General features: G+C 55.9%; 4 protein-coding genes across 14 annotated transcripts; 1 reads left to right on the top strand and 3 right to left on the bottom strand.

The window, feature by feature from the left end:
* Positions 1–198: 198 nt before the first annotated feature.
* DNAJC4 (DnaJ heat shock protein family (Hsp40) member C4) lies at positions 199–3,466 on the bottom strand. Of its 5 annotated transcripts, none has more exons than XM_034646587.1 (6): positions 2,991–3,461; positions 2,191–2,284; positions 1,528–1,754; positions 1,278–1,442; positions 494–580; positions 199–400 (listed from the first exon to the last, which is right to left on the bottom strand). In XM_034646587.1, exons 1-6 carry the CDS (start codon positions 3,113–3,115, stop codon positions 298–300), a joined length of 801 nt encoding a protein of 266 aa, XP_034502478.1. In that variant the 5' UTR covers positions 3,116–3,461; the 3' UTR covers positions 199–297. The 5 variants fall into 5 exon arrangements, with proteins under 5 accessions (XP_034502478.1, XP_034502479.1, XP_019652490.1 ...); XM_034646588.1 differs by having other exon boundaries at positions 1,278–1,439; positions 2,991–3,460; XM_019796931.2 differs by having other exon boundaries at positions 1,528–1,712; positions 2,991–3,455.
* Positions 3,467–3,942: 476 nt separating this feature from the next.
* On the bottom strand, positions 3,943–7,109 carry NUDT22 (nudix hydrolase 22). 4 transcript variants are annotated; one of them, XM_011221631.3, is made up of 6 exons: positions 6,891–7,109; positions 6,116–6,613; positions 5,668–5,766; positions 4,657–4,754; positions 4,424–4,517; positions 3,943–4,109 (listed from the first exon to the last, which is right to left on the bottom strand). In XM_011221631.3, exons 2-6 carry the CDS (start codon positions 6,593–6,595, stop codon positions 4,008–4,010), a joined length of 873 nt encoding a protein of 290 aa, XP_011219933.1. In that variant the 5' UTR covers positions 6,596–6,613; positions 6,891–7,109; the 3' UTR covers positions 3,943–4,007. The 4 variants fall into 4 exon arrangements, with proteins under 4 accessions (XP_011219933.1, XP_011219934.1, XP_034502477.1 ...); XM_011221632.3 differs by having other exon boundaries at positions 6,951–7,109; XM_034646586.1 differs by having other exon boundaries at positions 6,908–6,961.
* On the top strand, positions 6,975–9,368 carry TRPT1 (tRNA phosphotransferase 1). 4 transcript variants are annotated; one of them, XM_011221630.3, is made up of 8 exons: positions 6,975–7,079; positions 7,446–7,529; positions 7,659–7,740; positions 8,232–8,401; positions 8,494–8,668; positions 8,867–8,923; positions 8,999–9,109; positions 9,235–9,368. In XM_011221630.3, the coding sequence occupies exons 2-8, from the start codon at positions 7,455–7,457 to the stop codon at positions 9,324–9,326; spliced, it is 762 nt and encodes a 253-aa protein (XP_011219932.1). In that variant the 5' UTR covers positions 6,975–7,079; positions 7,446–7,454; the 3' UTR covers positions 9,327–9,368. The 4 variants fall into 4 exon arrangements, with proteins under 4 accessions (XP_011219932.1, XP_019652494.1, XP_002916717.2 ...); XM_019796935.2 differs by having other exon boundaries at positions 7,045–7,091; XM_002916671.4 differs by lacking the exon at positions 6,975–7,079 and adding an exon at positions 7,118–7,251.
* FERMT3 (fermitin family member 3) lies at positions 9,312–27,193 on the bottom strand. The gene is made up of 15 exons (XM_034646583.1): positions 27,033–27,193; positions 26,283–26,455; positions 23,113–23,346; positions 22,771–22,890; positions 22,482–22,650; positions 22,151–22,253; positions 12,344–12,451; positions 12,049–12,183; positions 11,902–11,951; positions 11,670–11,794; positions 11,331–11,437; positions 11,018–11,251; positions 10,574–10,698; positions 9,976–10,117; positions 9,312–9,858 (listed from the first exon to the last, which is right to left on the bottom strand). Exons 2-15 carry the CDS (start codon positions 26,440–26,442, stop codon positions 9,679–9,681), a joined length of 1,992 nt encoding a protein of 663 aa, XP_034502474.1. The 5' UTR covers positions 26,443–26,455; positions 27,033–27,193; the 3' UTR covers positions 9,312–9,678.
* Between the last annotated feature and the right edge of the window lie 203 nt (positions 27,194–27,396).

The raw sequence follows: 27,396 nt of genomic DNA, 5'->3' as shown, positions 1-27,396 counted from the left end.
GGGGAGGGGGGGCGAAGGCCGCCGCCGGGGCCCGCCCCCTCCACACACCCCCCGCCCGCCGCAGCAGGGGAAAGGGGACGCACCGCCCAGGGGGCCGGGCTCTCGGGTCGCAGCCGCCAGGACCCGGAGGGCGGGGTGCCGTCTCCCGGCGAGGCCCGGGAGGGGGGGCGCTGGGCCTAAAGCAAGGAGCCGGGCACGAGCTCTGAGAAGCACTTTATTGCACGCGTTTTGGGGAGTGGGAAGACCCGCGGGGTAGCAAGGAGGGAACACAGGGCAGCCCCCATCCAAGTGAGCCGCTCATGGGCGGGTGCCTGTGTCCGGAGTCGGGATCCCTGGGTCTCCAGGTGGTGGCTGCAGCTGCCGCCTCTGCAGATTCTCCTGGAGCCTCGCTCTGTTGGCCCTGCAGGAGAGAGCACCTGGGCGGTCAGGACGGAGGATCCCGGAGGGTGGTGCCGGGACAGTGAAGGGAGGGCAGGACAACGCAGGGACAGACCTGGCGCGAGCCCGTGTGTCATTGTAGATGGCTGTAATGATGCGATCCTTTTCATCCATGAAGCTCCGGTGCATCTGCTCCAGCTTCCTGCAAGGGGGTTGCAATTAACCCCAATCCCTGCGGTCCCCCAAATCCATCCCACGCCAACCATGCCACTCTAGGGTCTCACAGCTTTACATCTGTGAGGACCTCTGCCTAACTGCCTGCGCTAGGCGGGGAGAGGGGCCCAGAGCGGCCTGGGCTTTTCCAGCTTCCGCTGGTGACCCAGGTCCCTGGCTGCTCTGTGGAAGGCGGCAATGGCAGCTCTGAACATCGGGGTGTTCCTCCTCGCCAGAGACTAGCAAGGGTATCCATCTCCATCACTGAGCTCGGCAGCCTGTTAGCTGTGGGCACCAGTCCTTGGGCAGCTTTGTTGTGGAGCCTCGGTATCCATGGCATGCGTAAAAGGGTGGCAGGGAGATAGCCGATTGCCCAACAAGCGAGGATAGTTGCCGGTGAGGCCCAATTACAACATATTTCCTTCTTGGGCCTGCTCTTCGGTGGCTCCAGCAAGCCCTGGCAGCAGCACCCAAGATTTACATTCAAATACCAAAAAAACGGAAAATGACATTAGCCTTTAGTGAATGCAGAGCTGCCCCTGCCAAGTAAGGAGACGCTCAGGAGACCTACTTCATGCCATTCTTAGCCTGAGAGACACAAAAGTGCAGGCCCCACAGGTGGATGTGTGGCTGACCACAGTGGGCTTCCCCTCCCCCCCCATCACCCCAGGGGGGTCAGAGATCACCTGAAGGCCACATAGTGCAGGCCCATGCCCGCCAGCATGATCAGGACGCAGTACCCCAGCACCCGCTGGTTGTGTTTGTGCTGCTGCTGCCTCAACTCCGGTCCCTGAGGCCTCACACCATGAAACTGGGCCCAGTACTGTGCATTGGGAGGTTCCCAGGAGCTGCTGGGAGGGGGAAGAAAGGAAGTGGGGGGATGAGGCTCCCCAGGAGACGTGGGGGGTGGGGCAAGCCAGGGCAGGATGACTGTACCTGCGTGCTGCGTGAGCAGACCCGGGATGCGCTGTGGCTCCTGGAGACTTGGGAGGAGCTGATGAGCAGAGCTGGCGGTCATAGCCGCGGCGGCTGTGCTCTCGGCTGAGCACTTGGTACGCTTCGCTCAGCTCCACAAAGCGGCTATGCAGGGCTGGATTCCCAGGGTCCCGGTCAGGGTGCAGCTGGGGTGGGGCAGGACTCTCTTCAGCTCTTTTTCCATGGCCCTTCATAGAACCCATCCCAATAACGTCCACCCACAAAGGCTCAAATCACTCTCAGAGGCCCTGGCTGGACAGGAACCCTTAATCTCAGGGCTGCACACCCCTCTAGAAGGCCGAAGAGTCAGGAACCACAGACTCCTGCCCCCTCCCCTTGTTCAAGCCCGCCCCACCTGCTGCCTGGCTCTCGCTGTATGCCCAAGTCCAGGCTTTCTCAAGAGTGGGCAGGTCAAAAGAGCCAAGTCCAGCCCACCCCACAGAAGCCCTGGCTCCTGCCCCCAACCTTTCCTCCCAACTGGACAGGCCTCTGCCCTCTCTATACATGCCAAGGGAATGTGGCACCATCCAGAATGAGCCACTCAACTCCACTCCTGGGAATCTGTAATGTACCCTATCTGGCTCAGACTGACCCTCCTTCCTCCCCACCTAGGACCACTGGTACCTCTTTGGACTTGGAGAAGAAAGCTCGCTTAACTTCTTCAGTGCTGGCACCAGGATGCACCCCTAACAGTTCATAGTAGTTCCTGGGGCCAGACCTGTGGAGATAAGCCAGAAACTGCAGGGGCTATGGAAACACAGAGGATATTCCTCCCAACCCCCCTGGACCACACTCCTCAACTCAGAAACCAGGAGGAAAAAGAAAAGAAAAAAGAAAAGAAACCAGGAGGTGAGGAAGCTGAGGTCGGTGGCCAAGGGAGATCCATCTCCAAATCATCCCTCCTCCCTTTTTGAGTGTTTCAGGTATGGTGCAGATCAGAACATCTCAATGTGTAGCCCTCAGACCCCTTGTGTCAGAAACACCCCGGAAGCTTTTTTTTTTTTTAAAAAAAAGCAAAAACAGATTCGTGAACCCCACTTCATGCCTGCAGATCAGAATCTCCAGAACAGGGCCTAGGAATTTGCGTTTTTGTAAGCCACCCCCCCCCACCCCTCCAGTGAGTTGCACAGTGATGCTTGACGACCACTACAGTCGTGAAAAGAGCACTGAGTTTGGCTTGGACTCAAATTCCACTTTTGCCACCTAACTTGCTGTATGATCTTGGGGGCCATCCCTTAACCTTTGATCTTGTGTCCTCCGTCGTGAAGGCGAGGGTTACCTGAAACAGCCTGTAAGGCACCTGACAGAATAGAGAGATCACAACTATGGTAGTATCTACGTCCAGGCCTGGAGCTGGGCAGGCCCTCCTCAAGGAAAACCCACTGATTGTTGGGGGGGGGGCCTGTCCCCCGCTCCCGACTCACCGCTGCCCGGTGGCCGCTGAGAAGAGCCGGGTGGGAGGGCTGCGGGGCCACAACCGGCACAGGAACAGGGACAGCATGGCGACAGACAGGCGGCGTTTGAAAGGAGGCCACGAAGAGGAGTGCATTAGGACCAGAATAGGACCACACTTCAAACACTCCGGGGCCAAAGGGAAGGGCCTGGCCCCGTTTACTTGCGAAGGCAAACTGAAGCTGCCTTGGGGAACCCAGGGGGCGGTGGGGCCTCCTTTACTCGGGACCAGACCCCAGTGTCCTGGACCTGCCCCTGCCTCTGACCCGGGCGTCCAGGGCCCCTCCCCACAGTGGTCTCGGTGTCCGAGACAAGCAGTCCCGGACACCGAGACCCCCCTCCCGACCCTGGGAGCTTGGGTGCGGGGGAAGGAGGGGCCCGCCAAGCCCCGCCTCCGCTGCGCTCACGGATTCCGCGGCCGCCAGCTCCAGCACCTATTCAGGCCCCGCCCCCACATTCTCATTGGCTTAGCCGCCCAGACCACGCCCACCGAGCCGGAAGGTCCGGACGTGCGTCGAAGGCCACACCCCACACACCCATTGGTTTTTGGCGCCTCGGGCCCGCCTAACTAGGTTGAGGCCCGCGGACCCGCGGAAGGGCTCCTGGCGCCCATCCGCGAAGCAGGAGGGATGCTGCCCGCCCTCATTGCGGCTTTCGACCCAGCTTTCGTCGCTCTCTGCCGGGAACACGGCTGTTAGTTTGCTGTGCAGCGAGACATCTTTCATAAAGCAGCTTCCACCCCATAGGAGGCCCGGACCCTCACCACAGCCTGGCAGGGGGGCTCTGTCCTCATCCCACTTTGCAGATGGGAAAACCGAGGCTGGGTTGTTGTTGTTGTTTCCCAAGACACTCGTCCTGTGTCTCACCCACCCAGGTCTCTCCCAGCGGCCCACCTCTGTCTCACAGAAACAGCAGATGCCGATGGAATCCAAGAATAAAGTCCTTTATTGTCTTCCAAGTTGCGCTAGGATTGGGGGCCCTAGGGCGACTCAGGTGGGACTTCCCTGTACTTGGTTGTAGAGAAAGACAGCGCCTTTAGCCGAGGGGCAGAGCTCAGCCCACATTTCGGTCTCCTGCAACCTCCGTACTCTCTGTGGAGAGAAAGTAAGACCCCCAACATCCAGCCTTCGGGTCTCTTGGGGGAGCTGCGCCCAGTGGTCCTAAGCCTCAGAACCCTCGGCACTTCACTGTCCCTAAGGAGATGTTAAGGAGGCTGAAGAGGTTCCTGACTCTCTCTTGGACTGAAGGCATCCCCAAAGAGGCCCTGTGGCTCTGGAGGAAAGCTCTAAAAGAATCAGCAGCCCCATCCGACCCAGCCCCAGGGAGACAGACATGCATCACCCGGCCTATGCAAAGCCCAACACCAGCTCCTTGTCCAAACAAGATACACTTTGCCACTTCACACCTGTGTCTCCACAAAGATGATTCCCGTGGATTCGTGGGCCTCAGCTCCCCCACTCATGTAGTACTTCCTCACCTGCTCAGAAGTCAGGCTGCACCTGGAAAAGGATAGGAGAGTGGCTTGGGGAGTGCCCAGTCCCTGGAGGGTCCTACGGGAACCCCAGCTGCCTCAGCCATTCCCCTCAAGCACCCACCTACCCCAAGACCCAGGAACCCTGTACCCCAGAGCTCACTCACTGGACGTAGAACTCGGCACTGGCGCGGCCGGCACTGGTCTCATTGCAGGCAATGCCCAAAAGCAGTGGCTGGCTCAGGGTGGACAGTGGCACATTCACCTGGGACAGAGGGCCCACCTGTCAGTGCCCACTGTCCACATCCCTGCCCCTCTCAATGAAGAACATTATCCTTGTACAGCATTTTTTTTTTTTTTTAAAGATTTTATTTATTTATTTGTCAGAGATAGAGACAGCCAGCGAGAGAGGGAACACAAGCAGGGGGAGTGGGAGAGGAAGAAGCAGGCTCATAGCGGAGGAGCCTGATGTGGGGCTCGATCCCATAACGCCGGGATCACGCCCTGAGCCGAAGGCAGATGCTTAACCGCTGTGCCACCCAGGCGCCCCCCTTGTACAGCATTTTACAGTTCGTAGTTCAAGTTCCCAGAATAACAAAATGTCAGATCTTGGGCATGTTCGTATTACAGATGGGAAAGCAGAACCCAAGAGACCGAACATTTTGCTCAGGGTCACCCAAGGGAAGTCCGTAGTAACTGGGACTCTCATTTACTCTTCTTTTCAACACACAGGAAGGGAGGGGAGTAGGCAAGACATTTATTGTTCCCATGTTTGTTTGTGTTTTTTTAGTTTTTTTTTTTTAATTTTAAGATTTTATTTGAGAGAGAGAGAACACAAGTGTGGGGGAGGGACAGAGGGAGAAGCAGACTCCGCAATGAGCAGGGAGCCCAACACAGGGCTCAATCCCAGGACCCTGGGATCATGACCTGAGCCCAAGGTGGATGCTTAACCAACTGAACCACCCAAGCACTCCTATCATTCCCATTTTAAAAAGGAAGAGCTTGAGGCACACAGATATGAGGGCTCGAATTCCACTCCACTTGGGCTAACTGCAAAGCCAAGCTCTTCCCCCAATGCCAGATGCCTGCAGGCCCTCCTGCCAGTCCACACCTGTAGAATTCTGGCATGTTCTACCCCCTCCCTTCTTGCCCACCTGTCTGGGCCACCCTGCACTCACCTCATCACAGATCTCCTGGAGGACACTGGAGAAGAGCTCATGCACCACCAGCTCCCCAGGGAGGTCCTTGTGCAGGGGGCTGTCACCAGGGCACACGGCCTGGGAGAGGTCAGGCTCAGCCCCTGTTCCCCACTTCTTCCCACCCTGCCTCCCCCCATATTTGCTGGCCCTGAGGGCCTGGTTAGGCACAGAGTAAGAATCTTAGTGATCCCTTGACCCAGGCCTGCCATTTCCAGATGGACGACCAGAGATCCAGCTAGTCCTCCATTCCCCACCCTCCCACCCCCCATCATCCCCTAGCTTCCCACAGGTCTGAAACGGGGGTCGGTGGGGAGGCTGAGGTGCTGTCCTGAGCAGTCTTTCAGAGAAGCACCAGCCCCCTCCATCTTAAGGGATGAGGAAAACAAAGCTGAGTCTTTGTGCCTTTGCACCCAGGGTGGCATCTCACCTGAGGCTCAGGGTGCCCACCAGGCACATCTACCAGCCCAGGTGCCTCGGCCACCTGCCGAGAGCGACGCAGGAAGACAAGGAAGTTATCTGCAGTGGTCAGTGTGGCGCCAACCCCCAGGGGGTCTGCCAGGTAGGCTTGCTTGTCACCCCAGTCAGTGGCCCCCTGCTGTCGCAGCCAGGCAGCTGAGCTGGCCCAGTTAGTGCCCAGGAAGTCTCGGTAGGAAGTAAGGCCCAGGCGCAGGAGCAGTTGTGGCCCCTGTGAGTCAGCGGGTGCCAGGATGACTGAGTGCAGGCGGAACTTGGGGGCGTCAAAGAGCCAGGGCTGAGCCTGTAGCCGACTCTCCCAGATGGCAGCGATGGCCTCGTCCCCTCCTGGCAGGGGGCGGCGGTCATGGTCTGGGCTCAGCTCAGCCCGCACCTGCTCCTCTGGCAGCCCACCTGGGGGGCACTGCAGCAGCAGGGACACTTCGGGGTCCATGATCTGGACAGGGCAGCTCTGGGGGAGGACACAGCCGCCTGTCACCCCGAGAGCGCCACAGCGGCCCTCGGGCCCAGCAGCCGGCCGCCTCTGCCACAGACCCCCTTAGGGTACCCCCAGCCCTTCTGTACCCCCTGACCACTCCCTGGGCAGTAGAGTCAATCCGGCAAGAGCCCCGACATTCCTGCTGCCAGACATCCCTGGGACTCCCGCGCATCTCTACCACCCAGAGGTCCTGAGTCCAGTCACCCCTTAAGGTGCCCATTTCTCCCAAACCCAGGGTCCTGCCACCAACCCCTGGGGCGCCGGGACCTCTTGCAGGATGCGGAAGCTCAAACCTCCAGCCGGCACTCACCGGCCTGCGCGGCCCGCGGGCTCCGCCCCTTTTCCCGAAGCGGAAGTGCCCGTCCCCTTCTTCCCCCGCTTCTCATTGGCCGGTCCGTGCGCCGAGGCCCGCGGGGTCCGCTGCGAAGCCGGCGAGTCGGTGAGCCCGCCGGTCTGTTTCCCGCCTCGTCACTCTGTCTGTCCTGCCCGGCCCTGACGCTTCCGCCCCGTCAGCCCGAACGCCGGGCCGCTTCCCGAGGCCCGCTTTGCGGGGCAGCCCCGCGAGCCTGGAGCGCGGGGACTCGGCTTCCGTGGGATCCGTGGCGGACGCGGTGTGACCTTGGGCAGCTCTTGCTTGCTGGCCTCGGTTTCCCTGTCTGCATCAGGGAGTTGGGGGTGGAAAGTGAATTTAATGAGCAGAATAACCCCCTCCCGGCTTTCACACCCTGAGGCTTTGTGCCTTGCTGGGCAGGACGGGGGCATGAGAGGGTCCTTAACAGTACCCACATATCACTGTTCTTCGCAGGTCTTAGCCATGAACTCCCCTGGAGGAAGGAGGCAGGAAACCACAGGACCCAGGGCTAGAAGGGCTCACAGACCCCGGGAACAGGTGCGCCCACCCCACCCTCACCCCCACTTTCTTAGTGGGAACGTAAAGGAGGAGGACTTGATGCCCTGGCTCCCCAGAATATGCTGGTGGGGTGAGAGTGGATCAGGGGCCACCTCTGGGCTCTTACAGGACCGAGATGTGCAACTGTCCAAGGCTCTGTCCTATGCCCTGCGGCACGGGGCCCTGAAGCTGGGGCTTCCCATGAGGGCTGGTAAGTGAGAGTCTTGAAGACTGAGGTGAGTGGTTGGAGGTGAGGGAGCAGTGTGAGCCTATCTGTGACTGCCCTACCCCATGGCCCTATGGGGACAGCACAGAGGGCCCGTCCCCTCCATGTGCAGGGAGCCCCGAGGCCCAGTATCCTGTTAGAGCAAACTGGGAGGCCGGGCCTGGCGACCCGATAGACATACCCAAGAGTGGGTACTGGGGGCTATTGAGATAGCTGGTGTTTACTGACTGTCCGTTCTGGGCAGGGTACTGTGCTAAAAAAGGGGCACTTTATCTTTGTGACCCTCCCTGAGGCAGATCCTATTCCCCTGTAAGTTGAGGAAATGGAGGCCCAGAAAGGGGAGACTCTCACGGATAAACCTCTGTGACCCCCCTCCCCCCCAAGCCCAGGCTCCGTTCTGGTTGCCTGTGGCTCCCGCTGTAAACTCTGGCCCAGGCCAGAACAGTTCAACTCCTGAGCGCCCCGCCTGCCCGCAGATGGCTTCGTGCCCCTGGGTGCCCTCCTGCAGCTGCCCCAGTTCCGCAGCTTCTCGGCCGAAGACGTGCAGCGCGTGGTGGACACCAACGGGAAGCAGCGGTTTGCCCTGCAGCCGGGCGACCCCGGCACTGGCCCTCTCATCCGGGCCAATCAGGGTCACTCCCTGCAGGTGGGAGCTAAGGGGACAAGTGGGAAAGCCAGGTGGGACCCGTGCCCGCGAGGGGGGGTCTCACTGCTGTCCATTCCCCCCACCCATCCCAGGTACCTGAGTTGGAGCTGATGCCCCTGGAGACCCCACAGGCCCTTCCCCTGAGGCTCGTCCATGGCACATTCTGGCAGCACTGGCCATCCATCCTGCTCAAGGGCCTGTCAAGCCGGGGAAGGACACATATCCACCTGGCCCCAGGACTGCCTGGGGACCCTGGTGTCATCAGTGGTCAGTCGTCCTCCCCAGCTGTCCTTACCAGGTCCCTCTCCAAGGATCATAGCTTCTCTTGTCCAAGGCCACTCCATGCTCTGCATGCTGCAGTAACCCCATCCCTGCCCCTGAGCCCAGAACCTCCCACTGAGCCTGCCCAGGTTTGATGACTGCAACCCCAAATGCCCCAGGCCCCAGCTCCAGTTGTCTCCACAGGCATGCGGCCAAATTGCGAAGTGGCCGTGTTCATCGACGGGCCCCGGGCCCTGGCAGGTGAGCCCGGACACAGCACGGACTGCCCTAGGGCTTCAGAGAGGGCAGAAGTCCCAAATCTGGCTTTGTCTGCAGATGGCATCCCCTTCTTCCGCTCTGCCAACGGAGTGATCCTGACTCCAGGGAATGCTGATGGCTTCCTGCTTCCCAAGTACTTCAAGGAGGCCCTGCAGCTGCTCCCTACCCGTGAGAACCACCCCCCCCCTCCTGTTCGTGGTGCCTGGAGCCTGTGCCCTCTGCCCTCTCCTCCCTCCCAGCTCCCAGCCCCAGGCTGACTTCTGTCTCCCTTTCCCTCACCTCTTCTATCTCAGGAAAGGCTCTCTCCTTGGTTGGTAATGAAGAGACAGAGTGTCAGAGTGGCCCCAAGCACAGCTCCAGAGGAAGAAGGATGATCCAACAATAAAATATTTATTTAAAAAAAATGTAAAAAGATAACAAAAAAGAAGCTCCAGTTTGAAACCATGAATTATCATCATCCCGTGGCTACAGCCAGTCTTCCTCGTGTGCTCAGGGACCCCAGCTAGGTCAGCGGTGCCGGTCCTGGCCACTCGGACAAGGGAAGGGCAGGCATTGTACAGCTCATAACCCACCCTCCCTAGCCTGGGGGATGGCGGAGTCTGGCCCGGTTAGGTCCCTGCGGCACAAAGCCAGTGACAGCAGGTGAATGTGCCCAGCTCGGTGCCTGTCTGGAGAGGGTGTGGGCTGAGGAGTGGCCATAGCAGGTAGTGAGCAAAGTGGGGGCGACAAGACAGGCCTCAGAAGGCCTCATGGCCTCCTGTGAGCTGTAGGAAGAGGTCCTCATCCAGCTCTTCCCCGCGGGCCCGCTCCCGCGTCGACAGGAAAATGTAGCCCCCGATGTATTCGTGCACAATGCGGCAGCTGGCCGACACGCAGCTGAAAGCCACGTTGATGTGCTCGTGGAACTCGATGGCCACCTGCGGAGCGGGCAGTCAGAGGGGCTGGTGGGGGCGGGATAGGAGAGCAGCCCTGGTCCTGCCCTGGCTGGGCCCGGCCCTGCCCCTGGAGCGCCCCCTCCCCCCGCCCCGGCTCACCTGCTGGATGTCCCAGTTAACGTTCCACTGGCGCATGTTGCTGAAGCGCCAGGTCTTGACCACGTCACCCACGGCCAAGTCGATGCGGATCAGCCTGTTATTGGCGATGCCCAGGATCTCATCCTTCCTGCTGCCCTTGAACCTAGTGCCCAGGGCGGGAGAGAATGTGAGCCAGAGCCCGCCCGGAGAGCCTGGTGCAGAGCTTGGCCAAGCCGAGCACCTGTCCGCTAGCTTCTCTGGGCCTCAGGCCCCTCATCTGGAAAATGAGGGTTCGCTGATAAAACCATTACAATAGCACTTGGCAGCATCAGGCAAACTGTGTGCCTTTCCATGACAACATTTTTTTGTTATCATCATGTTGCCCGGCCCTGTCTTCGCAGGCTTGGGAAATGGGCAGAGGGACGGTCCCTAGCCGAGCCGGGAGGGGAGCTGGGGCTCCCGCCCTCCGGGCCTAATCTCTTGCTCTGGTGCTCGCTGCAGGGGCACAGGATGGCGGGGCCCCCATAGGGCGCCCACAGAGAACAGGCAGGAAGGCTCAGGGTGCCACAGTGGGCCTCCGGGGAGGGGAGGGCAGGACGGGCTGGGGTGGGGCCCGCACCTGACCACGACGTAGGAGATGCCAAAGTCGGGCAGGGACTGCCAGGCCTGGATGAAGCGCAGCTGGGCCTCGGACAGAGAAAGTTGGGCCACGTTCTGGTGGGCTTCCAGGATCCGTGGGGTGAGCTGCGGGACCACACCGGTGAGGGGCCACCAAAGCCCCTGAGATGCCCTGCCTGTCCCCACCAGGGAAACAGGATGCTGTGGGAGCGGGGGTGGGGCCCTGCAGCAGCTAGCCGCTGAGCCAGGCCCCGAGATGGGTGTGGCAGCGGCCCCGTGACCCCTCCCAGAGGGTGGGGACCAGCATGCTCCGTCCCAGGGACAAGGGTAGGAGAAGGAATGAGTGAGCACGGGGCTTTCTAAAGGAAGGCTCTGAGGAGATCCAGGGCCCAAGGGTGGCCAGGTAAACGCGGTGGTCCTTCCCACCACCCACTTCCTCTGGCACCTGCTTGGCCTTGAACTTTCGCTGGAAGCGGGGGGCAACAAGGCCGTAGGGGTTGAGGCCCTCGGCAGAGGCGTCAGGGCCCTGGGGGTGGTTGCCTGAGCCCCCACCACCTGTCCGCTGCAGGCTGAGGAAGGCCAGAATGGCCTGCACTTCGCTGGCATAGCTGCTGTCCGCCATGGTGCGGCCCTTGGACGCCAGTCGGCAGCCGGCCATCCAGTGGGCGTACTGGTTCTCCTGCGGGGTGAGGAGGAGGCTCCGGTCAGCCCCGGCCCGGCCCCGGCCCCGCTCCAGTCTCGGCCTGGCCCTGACTTACGTCCTGGCATCGCAGGTGGATCTCGCTCATGCCCTCAGGGGAGGGTACTAGGAGTTTGATGCAGAACTTCTGGCCTGAGACGTTGACGTCGGGGACCACCTCGCAGCCTAGAGGGAGACAAAGCGGCGGGTAGGAGGCTGGGGGGGGCCTGCCTGAGAGGTCCCTGGGCGTGTGCCAGCCCAGCACAATGCCTCAGCACACAGGGTGTCTTCTCCTGCCCCCAGGAGGAATCTGAGGGGACAGCCTTTACCTCCCCCGCCCGCAGGTGGGGGTGGGCCAGGTGGGCCCCCAGCCCGCTCCTGCCCTTGTCCCTGCCCTGGCCAGGCCACCCTCACTCACCCTTGAGGTTGAGCTGCTGAATGGGGTCCCCCGGGGCCTCATCCTGGCTCTTGTAGTAGGACAGGTTGGTCTCCTTGAACACCACCCAGTGCTGGCGGTACCCCTTTAGGGTGAGCTTCCGGGGCCTGAGTGTGAGGCAGGAGGGTTGCGACAGGCCGCCTCCCTCCCTCCTGGGTCTCTCTCCGCATTGGGGCCCTTCCAGCGGGGCCGCCAACGCTGGGCCTAAACTCACCGGAAGATCCGGAGATGGTCCTTGAGTTCTGGGATGGTGGTGAGGTTGTCCTGCAGAGAAGAGGAGTCAGAGGGGGACCAGGTCCCCACACTTGACCCTGACCCCAACCCCTCACCAGAGCCACCCCTCACCAGAGCCGCTCCTCACCAGCACGTCTGTGGATGCCGACCCCTCCAACTTCACCTCCAGGTTGTTCAGGGCCGCGTCTAGGTCGTCCAGCCCTGGGTCGGTGCCAGTGGTTTCGCCCGCCTCCCCGCTCTGGGACAGCTTGTTGATGTGGTACTGGGTGGGGCACGTGGCCAGGGATGGCTGAGTGGGCAGCCCAGTAGCCCACAGTGGCCCAAGTGGGGCCTCCCAGAGATGGGGCCCCACCTTGGAAGACCCTCCCTGCCCTGGGCCCAGCCTGCGCCCTACCCCCCGGATCCCCCCGCCCGCTGGACACCTGCAGGGCTGCAAACACCATCATCTCCTCCTCAGTGCAGTCGGTCTCCTCCAGCAGCAGGTCCCACCGAGCCTGCTCATACAACTGGGTCAGCCGCACTGGGTCTGTCTGCAGCAGGGGCAGGGGAGGCTGGTTTGGTCAGGTGCCAACTGTCCTGAGCTCCCTGTGCACCTGCCGGCCCTGCTTTTGCTCAGTGGCAAGCTCAGCTCGCAGCCCCACCTGGGCAGCAGACCCCAACGGCAGCCTATGGCCTGCCCAGGCAAATGTTGACTGTATGTCTACTGTGTGCCTGTGGGGGCAGAAGGGGAACTGAGTAAACCAGTCAATCAATAATTAAGGTGATTCAAGATTGAGATAAAAGCAATATATAAAGGAAATAGCTTCCATGGGGCCATTCACTCACACCCTCAGGCAAGGACACCCCAAGGATGATTGTGATGAGAGAGCATGGAACTGGGGTGCAGGAACTACTCCACATGAAGCATTCCAGGAAGTCTTCCTTGAGGAGGTGACAGACTGCCCTGAGACCTGAAGGATGGCAACGGGCCACTAAAGGGAAGAGTGATAGGAAGAACATTCCAGAGAAAAGGAACAGGGAGTGCAAAGCTCAAAGGGGGATCCCAGTTACCCACGGAAGACCAAGCCCAGGCTCCCTCTGAAACCCACCAACATTGATAGCAAAGGCACAAAAAGGGTAAACCCAAAAGGACAAAGAAGAGATCAGGAACTACCGCAGGTGAGGGATGCTGACAACATTTTGGCAGATGGAAAGCAGGAACATAACAGGAACTGAGTTACAGTGAGCGAGAGTTGGGATGTCTTGCCATTTCCCCTCTCTCATTCTGCAGTAAAGGCATGAATGAGTTTTGAAAATAGACAGGAAACAAACAGCAAAAAGAACAACGATCTGGACAAAGGCATCCAGTGCGTGTGGTGGCCCCTGGACAGGTTCCGGATCCTCTGGCTGAGAGGTGAGGGTGGACTGAAATGAGGACTATAGAAGGTGTATAAAAGGAACAGGTGTCCCCCACTCCTTGCAGCCAAGTGAGAGACAGGCACCTGGCAGAAGCCAGAGATTTACTCTCTGGAGATGGTGAGTCAGAGGAACCCCTGCATTTGGTACTCTAGGCACAGCTGGGTGAGGGGCGCATTGTGCTCAAAACAGGTGAACTGAGAGAAGGCTGACGTTCTGAAAGGTGGAACACCCCCAGCCCTTCCCCACTTGTCACCCAAGACTTTGACAGCCTTCTATTCCCAGTTGGGAGATCAGAGGATTCGCTGCTGAGAAACTGATGAGCCAAAGAGAAAACCCCCACAAAGAGCGACAAGCCTACCCCAGCACCCCCAGGAAGCCCCCAAAGTGCTAAGCCCTATTCTACCGCTCAGGGTTTTCAGTGGTCTCCTGGAGCCTTGCCTCTCAATATGAAAGGGCAGACAGGGATTACCCCAGTGTAAGGACAGCTGCGGCAGCAACTACAGAGACCAAAACAAACAGAAAAGAAAGCTTGGAGGAAACAAAGACAGTAGGGAGAGGAAGAAAACTTCAACCAAAAATCCTTAGGGAGACAAAATGCTGCATTCGTAAAACAAGAACGGAATGCTGTGTTTAAAAAGAACATAATGATAAAGGTATAGTAATTAAGGTTGCGTGGCTTTGATAGAGAGAGACAAATTGACAAATAGAACCAGAGAGTCAGAGAGACCCCCATGCATTTATGTTCACCTGACTTACGACAAAAGTGACCCCGTAGTCACTGGGGAAAGGATGCTGTTTTCAATAAATGATACTGGGTCTGTTGGATACCCATTTAAAGAAAAAAATTGTTTTGTACCCCTACCTCACACCACATACAAATACCAACTCCAGCTGGATTGCAGATCTAAACATGAAAGTTATAGAAATAAAGCTTTTAGAGAAAAATGGGACTACATCTTTGTGATCTTGGAATAAGAAAGATTTTTTAAACAGGACACAAAAGATATTCATCATAAAAGAAAAATATTTTAAAATAGAAGTCAGATTATATTAAAATTAGGAACAACTTTTCATCAAAATAAACCATTAAGAGAATGAAAAGGTGAAGCACAGGGTGGGAAACTGTAATCGCAATATATTTATCCAACAAAGTACTATCCATATACAGAATATATGAAGAACTTCTAAAAAGCAATACAAAAGACAAGCAACTCAATATTAAAAACTGGCAAAGAAATCGAGCAGAAACTTCACAAAAGATGATATCCAAATGGCTAGTAGCCATATGAAAAAGGGCTCACCTGATTAGTCGTCAGGGAAATGTGAAGGCCACATAAAAAGCACATCAGTGATTGTCTGCGGTTAAGTGTGGGAGGAGGAATGATTGCAAATGGGCACTAGAGAACCTTCTGGGGTGATGAAATGTTCTAAAACTTGATTGCGGTGATGGCTGCCCCCAACTGTATAAATTTACTGAAAATAATCAAAAGGAATGCTTATGATGAGTGATTTTTATGGTATGTAAGTTATATCCAAGTAAAGCTGGGTTTTTTTAAAGATTTTATTTATTTATTTATTTATTTATTTGACAGAGAGAGAGAGAGCACAAGCAGGGGGAGCGGCAGTGGGAGAGGGAGAAGCAGACTCCCCACTGAGCAGGGAGCCCAAGGTAGGGTTCAATCCCAGGGCCCTGCGATCCCTGGGATCATGACCTGAGCTGAAGGCAGGTACTTAACCAAATGAGCCACCCAGGTGCCCCTAAGTAAAGCTGTTTTTTAAAAAACCCAAATAAACAAGAAACCATACAAGATACCATTGCACACCTACCAGAATGGCTACCACGGAAATGATAGGAAACACCAAGTACCAACTTTTGGAAAAAATACAATTTTTGGACACTGCTGATGGGGGGGTGTAACTTGGTACAACCACTTTGGAAAGCAGATAGCTGCTACAGTTCAGCCAAAGCTGCCCTATAATCCAGCAATCCCACCTCTGGACACAGACCCTACAGAAATGTGTAGATACGTTCACTGAAAGACATTACTGGAATGTTCATAGCATCTTTATTCATAATAGTCCCAATCTGGAAACTGTGCAATGCTCATCAACAGTAGAATGGAAAATTAGTTATGGTATGTCACACACCAGTGAGCAAGAATAAGCTACAACTGTATGCAATATGGATGAATCACACAAGCATAATGCTGAGTGAAAAAAGCCAGACACAGAAGAGTACAGACTGTGTGATTTCATTTATGTAGATTTCAAACACAGGCTAAACTATCTGTGCTGTTAGAATTAACATTAGTGCCTCCCCCAAGGGAGATACTGACTGGAGGGTGTACGAAAGGGGCTTCTGGGGGCTGGTGAAATCCTGCTGCTTGATGTGTTGGATACATCTGTACATTTTTCAAAATGTATGTTATACTAACAAACAAAGAAACAACCTTACAAAGGAACACTCAGAAAATAAGAGCTCTTAGAACTTAAAAAAATATATACAGTTGCGGAAATTAAAAATTCAGTAGATCACTTGAAATAGAAGTCAAAGTCCTCTCCAGAAAGTAAAACGAAAAGACAACAAACTTAGAAATGAGAAAGATGAGGGGCACCTGGCTGGCTCAGTCGGTGGAGCATGCGACCCTTGACCTTGGGAATGTGAGTCTGAGCCCCACATTGGGTGTAGAGATTACTTAAAAATAAAAAATCTTAAAAAAAAAAAAGACATGAGAAAGACAAGATAAATGTCTATGTTTTTTCTTTGAAGAAGTCATCTAGGGGGTCTAATATCTACTGAGTTCCAGAAGAAAGGAGCAGTAAAGTGGTGGGGAGGAAATGATTAAGGAGATTGTTTACAGCATTTCTCCAGAACTGAAAGACTCAATTTCCTCATCTGAAAGGGCTCAGCAAGTGTGCAGGCCAATCAATGAAGAGAGATCCATACTAGGACATATTATTGAGAGATTTTAAAGCATCATGAGATAAGGAGAAGACTAAAACCTTCTGGTATTTTTCCTCCCTCTCCAAAAAAATAAATAAAAGGGTCTTACATGGAAGGATTGAAAACAAAATGGCATCAGATTCCTCAATGGAACCACTGGGATCTAGAGGACAATGGGAAGGTGGCTTCAGATTTGGCAGGAAAATATTTCCAACCTAGAATTCTATACCTAGCCAAACTATCATGTGAGTGAGGGTAGAACAGTGACCTTTTCAGACACGCAGGATTTCAAATCGTTTAGCATTTTAGGGGAAGCTATTGAAATATATGTTTCATCCAAATGAAGGAGTTAGTCAACAGAGGAACACATGACATTCAGGAGCCAAGAAGTCCAATAGAGGGATTCCGGGAAATAAGGAAGAGCAGTTCAAGGACAACAGTTGTGTGGTGGGTCTATGGTTCCATGAAAAAGATAACACTGACTGCTATCCTAAAGCAATCCACCGGTTTGAAAGGAGTATTGTGATCGGGCTGCAATGTTGGAGGGGCTTGGCTATGGAACTTCCCACTTGATCACTCTGAAGACCCCAAAGGAGAAGCCATAGCCCCAGAGAGAGTATCTTACAAGAGAGACCCCCAAAAGACTATCTGTTTGTGTTTTTATTTATTTAGTTAAGTAATCTCTGGCTCCAACATGAGGCTCAGTTTGTGCACAATTAATAGAAAATTGTGCATAATTAGTAGAAAAATAAGTAAATAAAATCTAGCAATTTTGAACTATAAGAAAATTTTGGCGGGGGGTGCCTGGCTGGCTCAGTCAGAAGAGCATGTGACTCTTGACTTTGGGGTCATAAGTTAGAGCCCCATCTTGGGTGTAGAGATTACTTAAATAAATAAACATAAACTTAAAGAATATTAAAAAAAAGAAAATTTTGTTTTTAAATTTTCATTTTGAAAAGAAAGAGAACAGAGGCAATTGGCTGGCTCAGTTGGTACAGCATACAACTCTTGATCTCGCGGTTATAAGTTCAAGCCCCACATTGGGTGCAGAAATTACTTAAAAATAACATCTTTAAAAAAAATAAAAACAGGGGCGCCTGGGTGGCACAGCGGTTAAGCGTCTGCCTTCGGCTCAGGGCGTGATCCTCGTGATGGGATCGAGCCCCACATCAGGCTCCTCTTCTGTGACCTGCTTCTTCCTCTCCCACTCCCCCTGCTTGTGTTCCCTCTCTCGCTGGCTGTCTCTATCTCTGTCAAATAAATAAAATCTTTAAAAAAATAAAAAAATTAAAAAAATAAAAAAAAATAAAAACAAAGAGAGCAACAAAGACCCAGTGGTTTTTAGATATTGGACAAGAGACCCCAGAGAACAGTGATCCCTGACAGAATGGAAACAAACATGGTGAATCCTGATTGCCCCAGTTTGTTGCCCAGAGAGAGTTGCACAGGGAGGGAGACCTCAAACAGAGTCCAGCATAGTCCCCAAGTTGAAGAAATGTAGTTGAGCTTTTGGTGAGACCAAGGCAGTTAGAATTCACAGGACAGAGTCTTACAGAGGAGAGAGCTGCACAGAAAGCTCTAGAGATCAGCAGAGGGCTCCTCTTGAATCTTTAGCTAAGCACTGATCAGTGTATGTGTGTAAGGAAACTACTCAAGGCTGATAAAAAACAAAACAAAAACAAAACAAAACAAAAAAACTTGAAAGGAGCAGATGGAACATTTACCAGAGCTCACCGAAGGGTGGAAATAGTTCACACTCCCAAAAGCCAGATTAGAGAAGTGTCATGATGCATGATGCATTAGATAGAGTTCTCTGAAGGCAATTGCCTCAGTAATGGGGGAAATTAGCCCTAGATTAGAGGATGCTTTTGTCCTGCCTAATTAACATTCAAGGCAAGCCTTGGAAGGATCAAACTGTCTCTCAGTAGTTTAACTTCATCCATAAACAAGGTTTAAAAATACTTAAAGGACTACAAAAAAAAAAAGTCTAGCACCCAAGAACATAGAATTTGTAGTGTCTGTCTGGCATGAAATAAAAAATGATTAGGCACAAAAAGAAAAAAAGAAAAAGAAAAAGAAAAAAACAAGGGGCGCCTGGGTGGCTCAGTCGTTAAGCATCTGCCTTCGGCTCAGGGCGTGATCCCAGCGTTCTGGGATCAAGCCCCACATTAGGCTCCTCCACTGGAAGCCTGCTTCTTCCTCTCTCACTCCCCCTGCTTGTGTTCCCTCTCTCGCTGGCTGTCTCTCTCTATCAAATAAATAAATAAAATCTTTAAAAAAAAGAAAGAAAGAAAGAAAGAAAAAAACAATAAGGGGCACCTGGGTGGCTCAGTCAGTTAAGCATCTGCCTTCAGCTCAGGTCATCATTCGGAGTCCCAGGATCAAGCTCCGCATCGGGCTCCCTACTCAATGGGGAGCCTGCTTCTCCCTCTGCTCCTCACCTCGCTTGTGTTCTTTCTCTCTTTCCTTCTCTCTCAAATAAATAAATAAAATCTTAAAAGCAGAAAAAACAAACAAACAAAAATACCTGGCAAAATAAAACATCCCCCCCCCAAAAAGGGGGAAAAATGACCAGGCATGAAAACAAGCAGAAAAATACAACTCATAATGAGGAGTCTACAGAAACAGATCCAGAAATGACACAGGTGATAGAATTAGTAGATAAAAGCAGGAAGAGTTACTACAAATACATCAGGTGTGTTCAAGGAGGTCGAGAGACAGGAACATTTCAAGGAGAATCGTGGAAACTACAAAAAGGTCACAAGTAAACTTGTAGGCATGAAATCCATGGCAGATTCGACATTGGCAGAAGAAAGATTAGTAAACTTGAAGATAGAGCAAGAGACCTACTCAAAATGCAACATAGAAAAATAAGACTGGAAAAACCACCTAAAAAAAAACTGAACAGAGCATCAGTGGGCCGTGGGACGATGCTAAGCAGTCTAATAATTAATGTAATAAGAATCCCATCAAGGGAGAGAGAAAAAAAAACAGAAAAAATAATGACCTCAAATTTTCCAAATTTGTTGCAAACTATCAACTCACAGATTCATGAATCTCACTGAACTCCAAGCATGAAAAACCCGAAGGGAACCAAGGCATGTGATAATCACACTGTTTAAAACCAGTGATAGGGGCCCAGGGTGGCTCAGTCGGTTAAGCATTTGACTTTGGCTTGGGTCGTGATCCCAGGGTCCTGGGATCGAGCCCGGCGTCGGGCTCCCTGCTAAGTGGGGAGCCTGCTTCTCCCTCGCCCTCTACCTACTGTTTCCTTGCTTGTGCTCTCACTCAAATAAATAAATAAAATCTTAAAAATAAGAAATAAACAAAGTACCATCAGAAACAAAACTGTCACCCAAGAATTCTACACCGAGTTAAAACATCTTTAAAAATCAAAAGCAAAATACTGACTTATTCAGACATACGAAAGCTGAAAGAATCATCACCGGTAGATCAGCACCACAAGAAATGTTAAAGGAAGTCCTTCAGGCAGACAGAAAATGAGACCAGCTAGAAACGCGCGGCTCCATACACGGGAATAGCACAGGAAATGGTGAGCGTGAGAGCCGCTACCAACTGAGGGAGCCAGGCGCTCTGTGTGTGTTATTTCTTACAACTTCCTGGGAATCTCCAATTATCTCAAAACAAAAAGTTCCACAAAAAAATGATTGACGGGTTAAAGTCAAAGTAAGAGCGATAATGATTCAACAATTCTATTCCTAGGTCTACACCAAGAGAAATGAAAAGATATGACCCCTCAAAAACTTGTACATGACTATTCATGGCAGCCTTCTTCATAATAGCCAGCATGTGTGTGGGGGGGACCAAATGTCCATTAATTGCTGAACGGATCAATAAAATGTGGGATAGCCCTACAGTGATATCCTACTTGGCAGTAAAAAGGAATGAAACACTGAGACATGCTAAAACGTGAAAACATGATGCCAAGGGCAAGAAACCAGCCACAAAAAGCCACATCCTGTATGATCCCATTTATAGGAAATGTCCAGGATGGGCAAAATCTATAGAGACAGAAAGGAGCTTGGGAGTTGTCTGGGGCTGGGCGGGTGAGGGGTATGATATTCTTTTCAGGGTGATGAAATGTTTTCACACTGATGGTGCTGATGATTGCCCAACTCTGTGAATGTACTAAAAACCACTCGGTTGTCCATTTAAATGGGCAGGTGATATGGTACATGAATGATTTCTCAATACAGCGGTGATGAGAATAATGACAGCAACAAGAATGACAGTGTCTTGAGGGCTTTGACACCTGCAGAACTGAAGTGTGTGATGAGAGGAATGTGAGGCCAGAGGGGAAATGCAAATGTCCTATAGTAAGTTTCTCACCGAATGGTGATAGCCTTGTGTATCCTAGAGCCCCTCAGCAACCACCCAAAACATTTTTTTTTAAGTATAGCTAATAAACTAATATAAAGGAGAGAAAATGGAATCATGAAAACCACTCAATCCAAAGTATGGCAGGAAGAGCTGGGGAAGGGAACAAAGTCCCCAGGAGAGGAAGGGAAGGAGCGGTGACAGACAGGCGGATAGGGACCAGATCAGGCAGGGGCCTGGGGGCTGGGCAACTGGGGCCACAGGCAGCCGTAGGAGTGACTTGACCTCGTGTCTGCTCATTCCAGATGTGGTGTGGAGCTTGGAGAGGCCAAGAGAGCAGAGAGGTGCATTAGAAGGAGTGCGCAAACCAACATGACACGGGCTGACCACCGGACAGATGGACAGATGAAAAGACAGAGAACAGGTGGTTTGGGATTTTAGTTCAAGGGATTCTGAACAGGACACAAAGATGGCTGAGGTGGGAGGGAAAGGGAAGGATCCAGAATGGCCTAAGCAACGAAGCCATGAAAGCTTTTGCAATGAATTCATGGAAGGTGGGAAGATGTGCTTGGCAGGCTGGGAATCACGACTTCCGGTTCAGGCAGAAGTCTGAGATGCTGTTAGGTCCGTGAGTGGAGCCGGGCCACCTGGACACTCGAATCTAGAGCTTAGGGGAGAAGGTCTGCGCTAGAGATTACACGCTTGGGAGCTCTAACAGGCAAGGGGATAAGGATAGCTGGGGAGGGCATTCTGGGTTTGTCAACCCCCAGAGGCTGTGGAGACAGGAGGAAGAGAGGGGAGCCTGGACAGGGTGTCTGGAGACACCCCACCCCCAGTTCATGGGGGTCACAAGAGGCCTAGTAAGAAGCAGGAGGGAAGGGAGCAGGGGACAGAGAGCATGTTGGGTGTGGTCACTGTGGGAGGTGCACTTCCTGTGTATGGATGGGGACAGAAGAGGCCAGGATAGATCTGGCTGAGGAGAGAGAGGGAGTCCCGGAGTATCCACAGGAAAGACCTGGAAACAGGGGGCAGGACTCTGGGAAGCAAGGACACTAGACGCCAAAGATTCGGTAAACAACGGCATTTAGAAGTTTTGCAGTAAGGGGGGAGAGAAAAGGTGTCACAGGTGAGGGAGCGCCTGTGGGGTCCTGACGGCATCTGAGAGGGTTGCACGGAGCCCACCGATGGCCGATCACCAGTAGGGACGGCAGGCGGGGAGGGAGAGATGCACGCAGCCCCTGCCTGCAAAGCCTGTCCCTCGCCCACCCCAAACCTGCAGATCCCAGTGTCACCCCTTCCAGGAAGCCTTCTCTGAGTCCAGGTGCCAGGCATCGCCCACCTGAGCAGGTTCCCTAGGGGCACCCACCACCACCGTCTACACCGCCCTGACAGTGGCGGAGTTGAGACACAGGAGTGCGGATGAGGCCATGGATGGATGGACAGATGCCCTGCTGGACTCTCACGTTCCCCGAGCCCGGACCCCTGACCCTAAGTCCCCCTGACTCACTGACCCAGACCCCACCCCCCACCGTCCCCTGGCCCAGCCCACCTTGGGATCCAGGTCGAAGAAACTGTAGTACTTAAAGCGCAGCCAGAGCATGTCCCCGGCCTTGATCCCCTGCTGCATGAGGCACCGCGAGGAGTCCAGCCACCTGGGCCACAGCACGGGCAGGGGTCAGGGCTGAGGCAGCTACGGGGCTGGGGCGGGGCAGGGGTCTGGGCAGGGGGCTTGATCAGGGGCAAGCACACATATAAGAAAGGCCTGGAAACAGGACGTATAGATTTGGGGCAAGGGTACAGGGGAGGATGTGGGCCCTGGCAGTGGGAGCCCAGACCCAAGGGGACAGGGCCCCGGGCTGCAGACCCGGCAGGCGGCGCACCTGCTGTGGAGCTGGGTCTTGTCCAGCAGGCTGCTGGGCCGAGGCAGGCGCTGGAGCAAGAGGGGGTCCGGCGGGGGCTGCGGCCGGCTCAGCATGTGATAGCAGGCCTCAGTCTGGGCGCTGTCTGAGAAGTGGGCTGGCATCCCCCGGAACAGTGCAGGTGCCACGCCTGGAATGAAGGACGGGGCTAGACGGGCCCAGCCCCCAGCCCTGGCCTCGGGGTGGGGGTGGGGGTGGGAGGCCCCCCGCTGCCAGCGCCCAGCCCCCAGCCTGCCCAGCCTGTGCTCACCCCCAGCCAGGACGACCTTGGTCAAGTCAAACAACTCCTCTTCCGGCTCCTTCTCCTTCTTCTTCTTCTCCTTCTTCTCAGGAGCCCGGAGCAGAGACAGCTCCTCAGGGTGCCGGATACCTGGGGGGAGCTGGGACCTCAGCCGGGGCCGGGGTCCTGCCCCGGAACCTCCCCACCCCGCTCCCGGGTACTCTGGGGCAGTTCACTGCCCTGCAGGCCGGACAGGGGACAGGACCGCAAGGACCCTGTAACAACAGCTGGGCTGGTAATGCGGGGGGCTGGCCCTCTGGCAGGCCCGTCGCCGTCGCCGGGGTGGGAGAGCGGGCCCCGCAGGGGACTCACTGAGGAGGCGGCAGATGGCGGCCACGGCCTGGAAGAGGGGCTGGGAGAAGCTGGCTCGCAGGCGCAGGGCCCGGCGGTTCGGCAGCCGCAGGATGATGGGCCGGTGCTGGGGCCCGAAGAAGAGGCGGGCGTCGGCCAGGAGGCCGTACTTGTCCAGCGTCCAGTGCGTCTGCAGCAGCCATTGTCTTTTCTGTTCCCACCAAATGGCGTGGTCCGACCAGTCCTGCTTGCGTTCTGTGGGGCCCCGGGGAAGCAGGAGGCCCGTCAGCCCCAGAGGGCCCGGCCCCGGGGCTGAGCACAAGCCAAGGCCAGGGCGGGCTCCGGGCAGGACGGAGGTCACGGCTGAAGGGCTCCTTGCGGGCAAACCCTGCTCATTCTGCGGGGCTCAGTGGCGGCGCCACTTCCCAGGGGAGCCCTCCCACCCAGAAGCCGGGGGCCTGATCTTTGTGTCTCCACCTCCCACACTCTGGCCCACTGGGCTGCCCCGCACAGCACCGCCCGTGATTCCTGGCTGACTGGCCTCTGGCTGGCTTTCTTGGGAGCCTGGGAGGCGGAGGCTCTGCCAGGGCCCTGGGGCTGTGCCCGGCACAGCAGGCCCTCCAGGAACGTTTCTCAGTTACACGTTCTGTGCCCTTGGCCAAGGCCTTCAGCCCTCTGGGCCTCAGTTTTGTAGCTGGTGAGATGTGAGCGGTCATCATCCCCACCCCGTGGACACGGAAGCAGACCCGCTCCAGGGTCTGTGATATGCTCTGCAGGCACATTAACACACGGAGCGAGGACTCAGTCCGAAACACAAACACGTCACTCGTCCTGCAGCTAGCGTGACAGAGGACACGTCTCCGTCCAGGAGCGCGAGCTGGTGTGTGGTGAGCACAAAGACAAAGGCTGGACGCAGCCCTCTAGAGTGTGCAAAGCCGTTCCCAGCTAGTGGTCTGTCCCCATCTCCACCCGCACTCCTGCTGCCCTCCCCCCTCCTCCCTCCCTAACGTCACCAGAGCTGCCAAATGCAAGAGATTCTCCGATCTGTCCGATCTGTCCGATCTGTCCGGCCTCTCAGAGTCCTTGCAGCCGCTGCCCTCGCTCTGTTCTGGCTTTGTGGCGCCCACTCCCCATCTCCTCTTGACCTTTGGCTCTTGTTTTGTCCTCCTTGGGCCCTTGTCCTGGCCTGCCTCTGTCCTTCCCCGGTTCAGACCCCTCTCCTCCTCCCCCCTGGCCTCTACCCAGGGGTCCTGCCTAGTCTACAGCCTCACCTTCCTGCTTCCATGGCCAAACACACCATACCTCAGGACAGGCCCTGCTGTGGGCCCCGGGCCAGAAACCCACAAGCCAGGAGCTAAATGACATGTCCACCGGCTTCAGTCACTCCAGGAACATGTTCACCAGGCCACGTGCCTGCCTCTGGGACCGAAATGCTGTAACTCCTACTCCCAGCCCCTAAGGCACTTGTGATACTCCCTCTGCCTGGCACGGGACAGAGGCTCTTCTCCCTCCTTTCCCATGCAGCATCTGGGGCTGGGTGACAGGGCTTCCTTGCCAGGCCCGAGCATTATCCCTTCCACTTTTAGCCACCACGTTTCACCAATGCCAGTCTCGCTTCCAGTACCCACTCTCCTGTCCGTCCTCACTGCCCGCCGTAGGAGGACTTGTCTCCCTGCCTCTAGCCCACCCCTACCTGAGGGGCTTGTCTAGATGTGAGCTGAAAATGCTTTGGTGGCCGCCGTCCACCTCTAGTAGTCTACACTCCTAACGGCAGCCGCCCCAGCCTCTTTTCTTGTTCTCCCCGGCCTGGGGGTCCCAGTGCAGAACACGCCTGAGCTCCAACATCACGCCTTGCCCCCCGTGATGCGGCCCCCCTCAGGACTCTCCTAGGGAGTCTCCCCGTCCCAGTGGTGTGCAGCCCCTCTGGCTCCAGGCCCTGTGCTCTCTCCCCCTCCACCCTGTGCTGAGGCTGGCATTCGGCCCCGTGCTGGGAGCTGGAGGGTCCGTCTCACCCGCCTGGCCATACTCCAGCAAGGCAGGGGCTGGCGTGGCATGGGGTCTGGCTTGACTGAGCCTCAGCTGACGTCTGATATACTCAGGAATGAGCAGGATTAGGAAGGGTGGGGACAGTGTCCCCATTGCAGGGGACAGGAGCTGAAGGGACTTACCCCTCGGGGGACCCAGAAGCAGCTGGAGGGTCAGCTCTGTCTGACTGACTGACTGACTGACTCCTTATTTTGGCCCCTTGCATGGCTTGTGTGCCCTGCCCTGGTGCCAACCAGGTCTTCCCTCGGGGCCCCGTCTCTTCACCCCCTCTGCCCTGGCTCAGCCCAGGCCTGTCTGCAGCTTGGCCTGACGCCCAGTCTCCTGAGGGACCCTCTGTTTCCCACTTCTGCTTTCACGGCCTCCTTGGGCCCTGCTTGTTGGAAGTTCCTTCACGACCTCAGCCCTGTGGCTGGGCTGTCCCGGGGCCCCGCGCGTCCACAAGCCAGTCAACCTGCGTCCCAGGCTGCACGTGCTGGCTTGGCTGCGTCTGAGGAAGCCTCCCCACCCCTACCTGCCCACGGGTGGCCCAGGACCCAGGACCCAGGGGCTGAAATGATCGTGGGCCTGCCTTCCGGCTCTGCCTGTCCGGGTGTGTCTGCTGCCCTCCCAGGAAGGGGCAGCCCCCACCACCAGCAGGGAACGGGGATGAGGAGCCCCCATGTCACTAGCCCTGCTCTTCTCCACGCCTGATACCACAGGCTGTTCTGCTGTAACTTCCTGTGGGGGCAGGGCCTTCCCACCCAGGCTAGGCCCGTCACCAGCCTGCGGAGGGCTTCCGCCCCGGAGAGAGGGTATGGGAGTTGGCCCCAGGTCCCCGGTCTCCCCTGAGACCTGGATCGTAGACTCCGCCGTGGCCCAGGCAAGACCCCCCTGCCCCCAGAAGTGGGTGAACAGGCCGTGGCTGGGTCTGCTCCTTGGGGGCTTCGCAGAGTGAGCTGGAGCGGGAGGAAGGGAGGGAAGATTGCGGGAGGGAGGGGAAGTTGGGGAAATGTCTTTTTTGGAACCAAATGATTAAGCTGGTGCCTGAGTCACTGTGGCGGGGTTATCGAGCGCTGCCTGGTCGGGTGGCCCGGAAGCGCCCATGGACCCAGTTACAGCCGCCCCGTGGTGCTGAGGTCAGCAGCGGGGGCGGCAGGGGCACTTACTAATCTCCTCCACGATCTTCAGGAGCACCCCGCCGATGTGCGACTCCCCCGTGACCCGGAGGGTGACGGACTCGGCCTCCGGGTCGTCCTCTCCCACGAACACCCGCAGCTCCCAGGACGAGTCGATATAGTCCCCGGTGGCCGTCTTCATCCCCGCCATGGCTGCGGCGGCTCTGCAGAGGGTGGGAAGGAGGCGGAGTGGGCAGGGTGCTGGGGCCTTGCAGGGGCCCACGTTCAAGCAGAAGTGGCCCCGTGGTGCCCTGGACAGGCAGGAGAGCAGAGAGCACGCGTGTGGGCCGGTATGTCAACGGCAGGGGCAAGACATGGGCGCGGAGTTATTCAGGCAAACGCCAGACTCTCACCATTATGGTGGTTTAGCGCACGGCGCTGTTACCCACTCCCATCTTACAGACAGGAAGACCGAGGCCCAGTAAGAGTAAGAAATGGGCTCACTCAAGATCACCCGGCTGGAGGCCAGAGCCTGGCACAACCTCCATCTGCTTCCCCAGCCCACATCTCAGCCCTAAGCCTGCATCGGCAGCTCCCCACCCTGGAAATGGTGGGGGACGCAAGTCAGAAAATACTCTCAATCCTGGCCTGAAGCTCGGATCCAGACATCCCAAGCCAGCCAAGGCCTCTCTAGGGTGGTGAAAAGTCCAGGGTGCCGCATAGAGAAAGGTAGAGGGGCTGAGGGGCTGCAGGAGGGGGAGGGAAAGGGTGGTTGGGCTTTCAGCCGCCACCCCAGCTTACCTTGCCTGTAAAGGCTGGGGGGCTGCAGGTACGGGGNGGGGGGGGGGTGGGAGTGTCAGCCACTCCTGGCCCCAGTCTAAACACCTGCAGCTCAGCGAGTGCTTTCTTCCCCCTTCGCTTTCTCTTTGGAGCTTTCTTCAGACACAGCCTTATCATGAGCAGGGCGGGCTCGGCCCCTCCCCAGGGCGGGCTGGCTCTGGGTGCAGGAAGCACACTTGCCACCACGCAGCCAGGGCTCCAGTTTGTGGCCCCACCTTTGTTCCCGGGGAGCACAGGAAGCAAGGGAGGAGCGGGCCAGGGGCCCACCACCACCTGGAGTGTCCCCCCCATCTGGAGGAAAGCAGCTCTGTTCAAACTAGGAAAG

The sequence above is a fragment of the Ailuropoda melanoleuca genome, chromosome 16 (assembly GCF_002007445.2).
Source record: "Ailuropoda melanoleuca isolate Jingjing chromosome 16, ASM200744v2, whole genome shotgun sequence".
Taxonomy (NCBI): domain Eukaryota; kingdom Metazoa; phylum Chordata; class Mammalia; order Carnivora; family Ursidae; genus Ailuropoda; species Ailuropoda melanoleuca.
Note: the sequence above shows the minus strand (reverse complement) of the source record. Positions and strands in the feature narration are given on the sequence as shown.

Bases quoted from the DNA above. Each gene is read 5' to 3' on its own strand.
- DNAJC4 (XM_034646587.1), bottom strand. From the start codon at position 3,115: ATGCACTCCTCTTCGTGGCCTCCTTTCAAACGCCGCCTGTCTGTCGCC. The intron at 1,755-2,190 runs GTACCAGTGGTC...GGTTCTATGAAG, and splicing joins TCTTCTCCAAGTCCAAAGAG to GGCCATGGAAAAAGAGCTGA. The intron at 1,443-1,527 runs GTACAGTCATCC...TCCCCCTCCCAG, and splicing joins TCTGCTCACGCAGCACGCAG to CAGCTCCTGGGAACCTCCCA.
- NUDT22 (XM_011221631.3), bottom strand. From the start codon at position 6,595: ATGGACCCCGAAGTGTCCCTGCTGCTGCAGTGCCCCCCAGGTGGGCTG. The intron at 5,767-6,115 runs GTGAGATGCCAC...GACCTCTCCCAG, and splicing joins GTGGGCACCCTGAGCCTCAG to GCCGTGTGCCCTGGTGACAG. The intron at 4,110-4,423 runs GTGTGAAGTGGC...TTCTCTCCACAG, and splicing joins TCATCTTTGTGGAGACACAG to AGAGTACGGAGGTTGCAGGA.
- TRPT1 (XM_034646585.1), top strand. From the start codon at position 7,332: ATGAGCAGAATAACCCCCTCCCGGCTTTCACACCCTGAGGCTTTGTGC. The intron at 7,530-7,658 runs GTGCGCCCACCC...GGGCTCTTACAG, and splicing joins CTCACAGACCCCGGGAACAG to GACCGAGATGTGCAACTGTC. The intron at 8,924-8,998 runs GTGAGCCCGGAC...CTTTGTCTGCAG, and splicing joins CGGGCCCCGGGCCCTGGCAG to ATGGCATCCCCTTCTTCCGC.
- FERMT3 (XM_034646583.1), bottom strand. From the start codon at position 26,442: ATGGCGGGGATGAAGACGGCCACCGGGGACTATATCGACTCGTCCTGG. The intron at 12,452-22,150 runs GTGGGCTGGGCC...CCCCTGCTGCAG, and splicing joins TCTTCGACCTGGATCCCAAG to ACAGACCCAGTGCGGCTGAC. The intron at 10,118-10,573 runs GTGCGGGCCCCA...CCTGGGCACTAG, and splicing joins ATCTCCTACGTCGTGGTCAG to GTTCAAGGGCAGCAGGAAGG.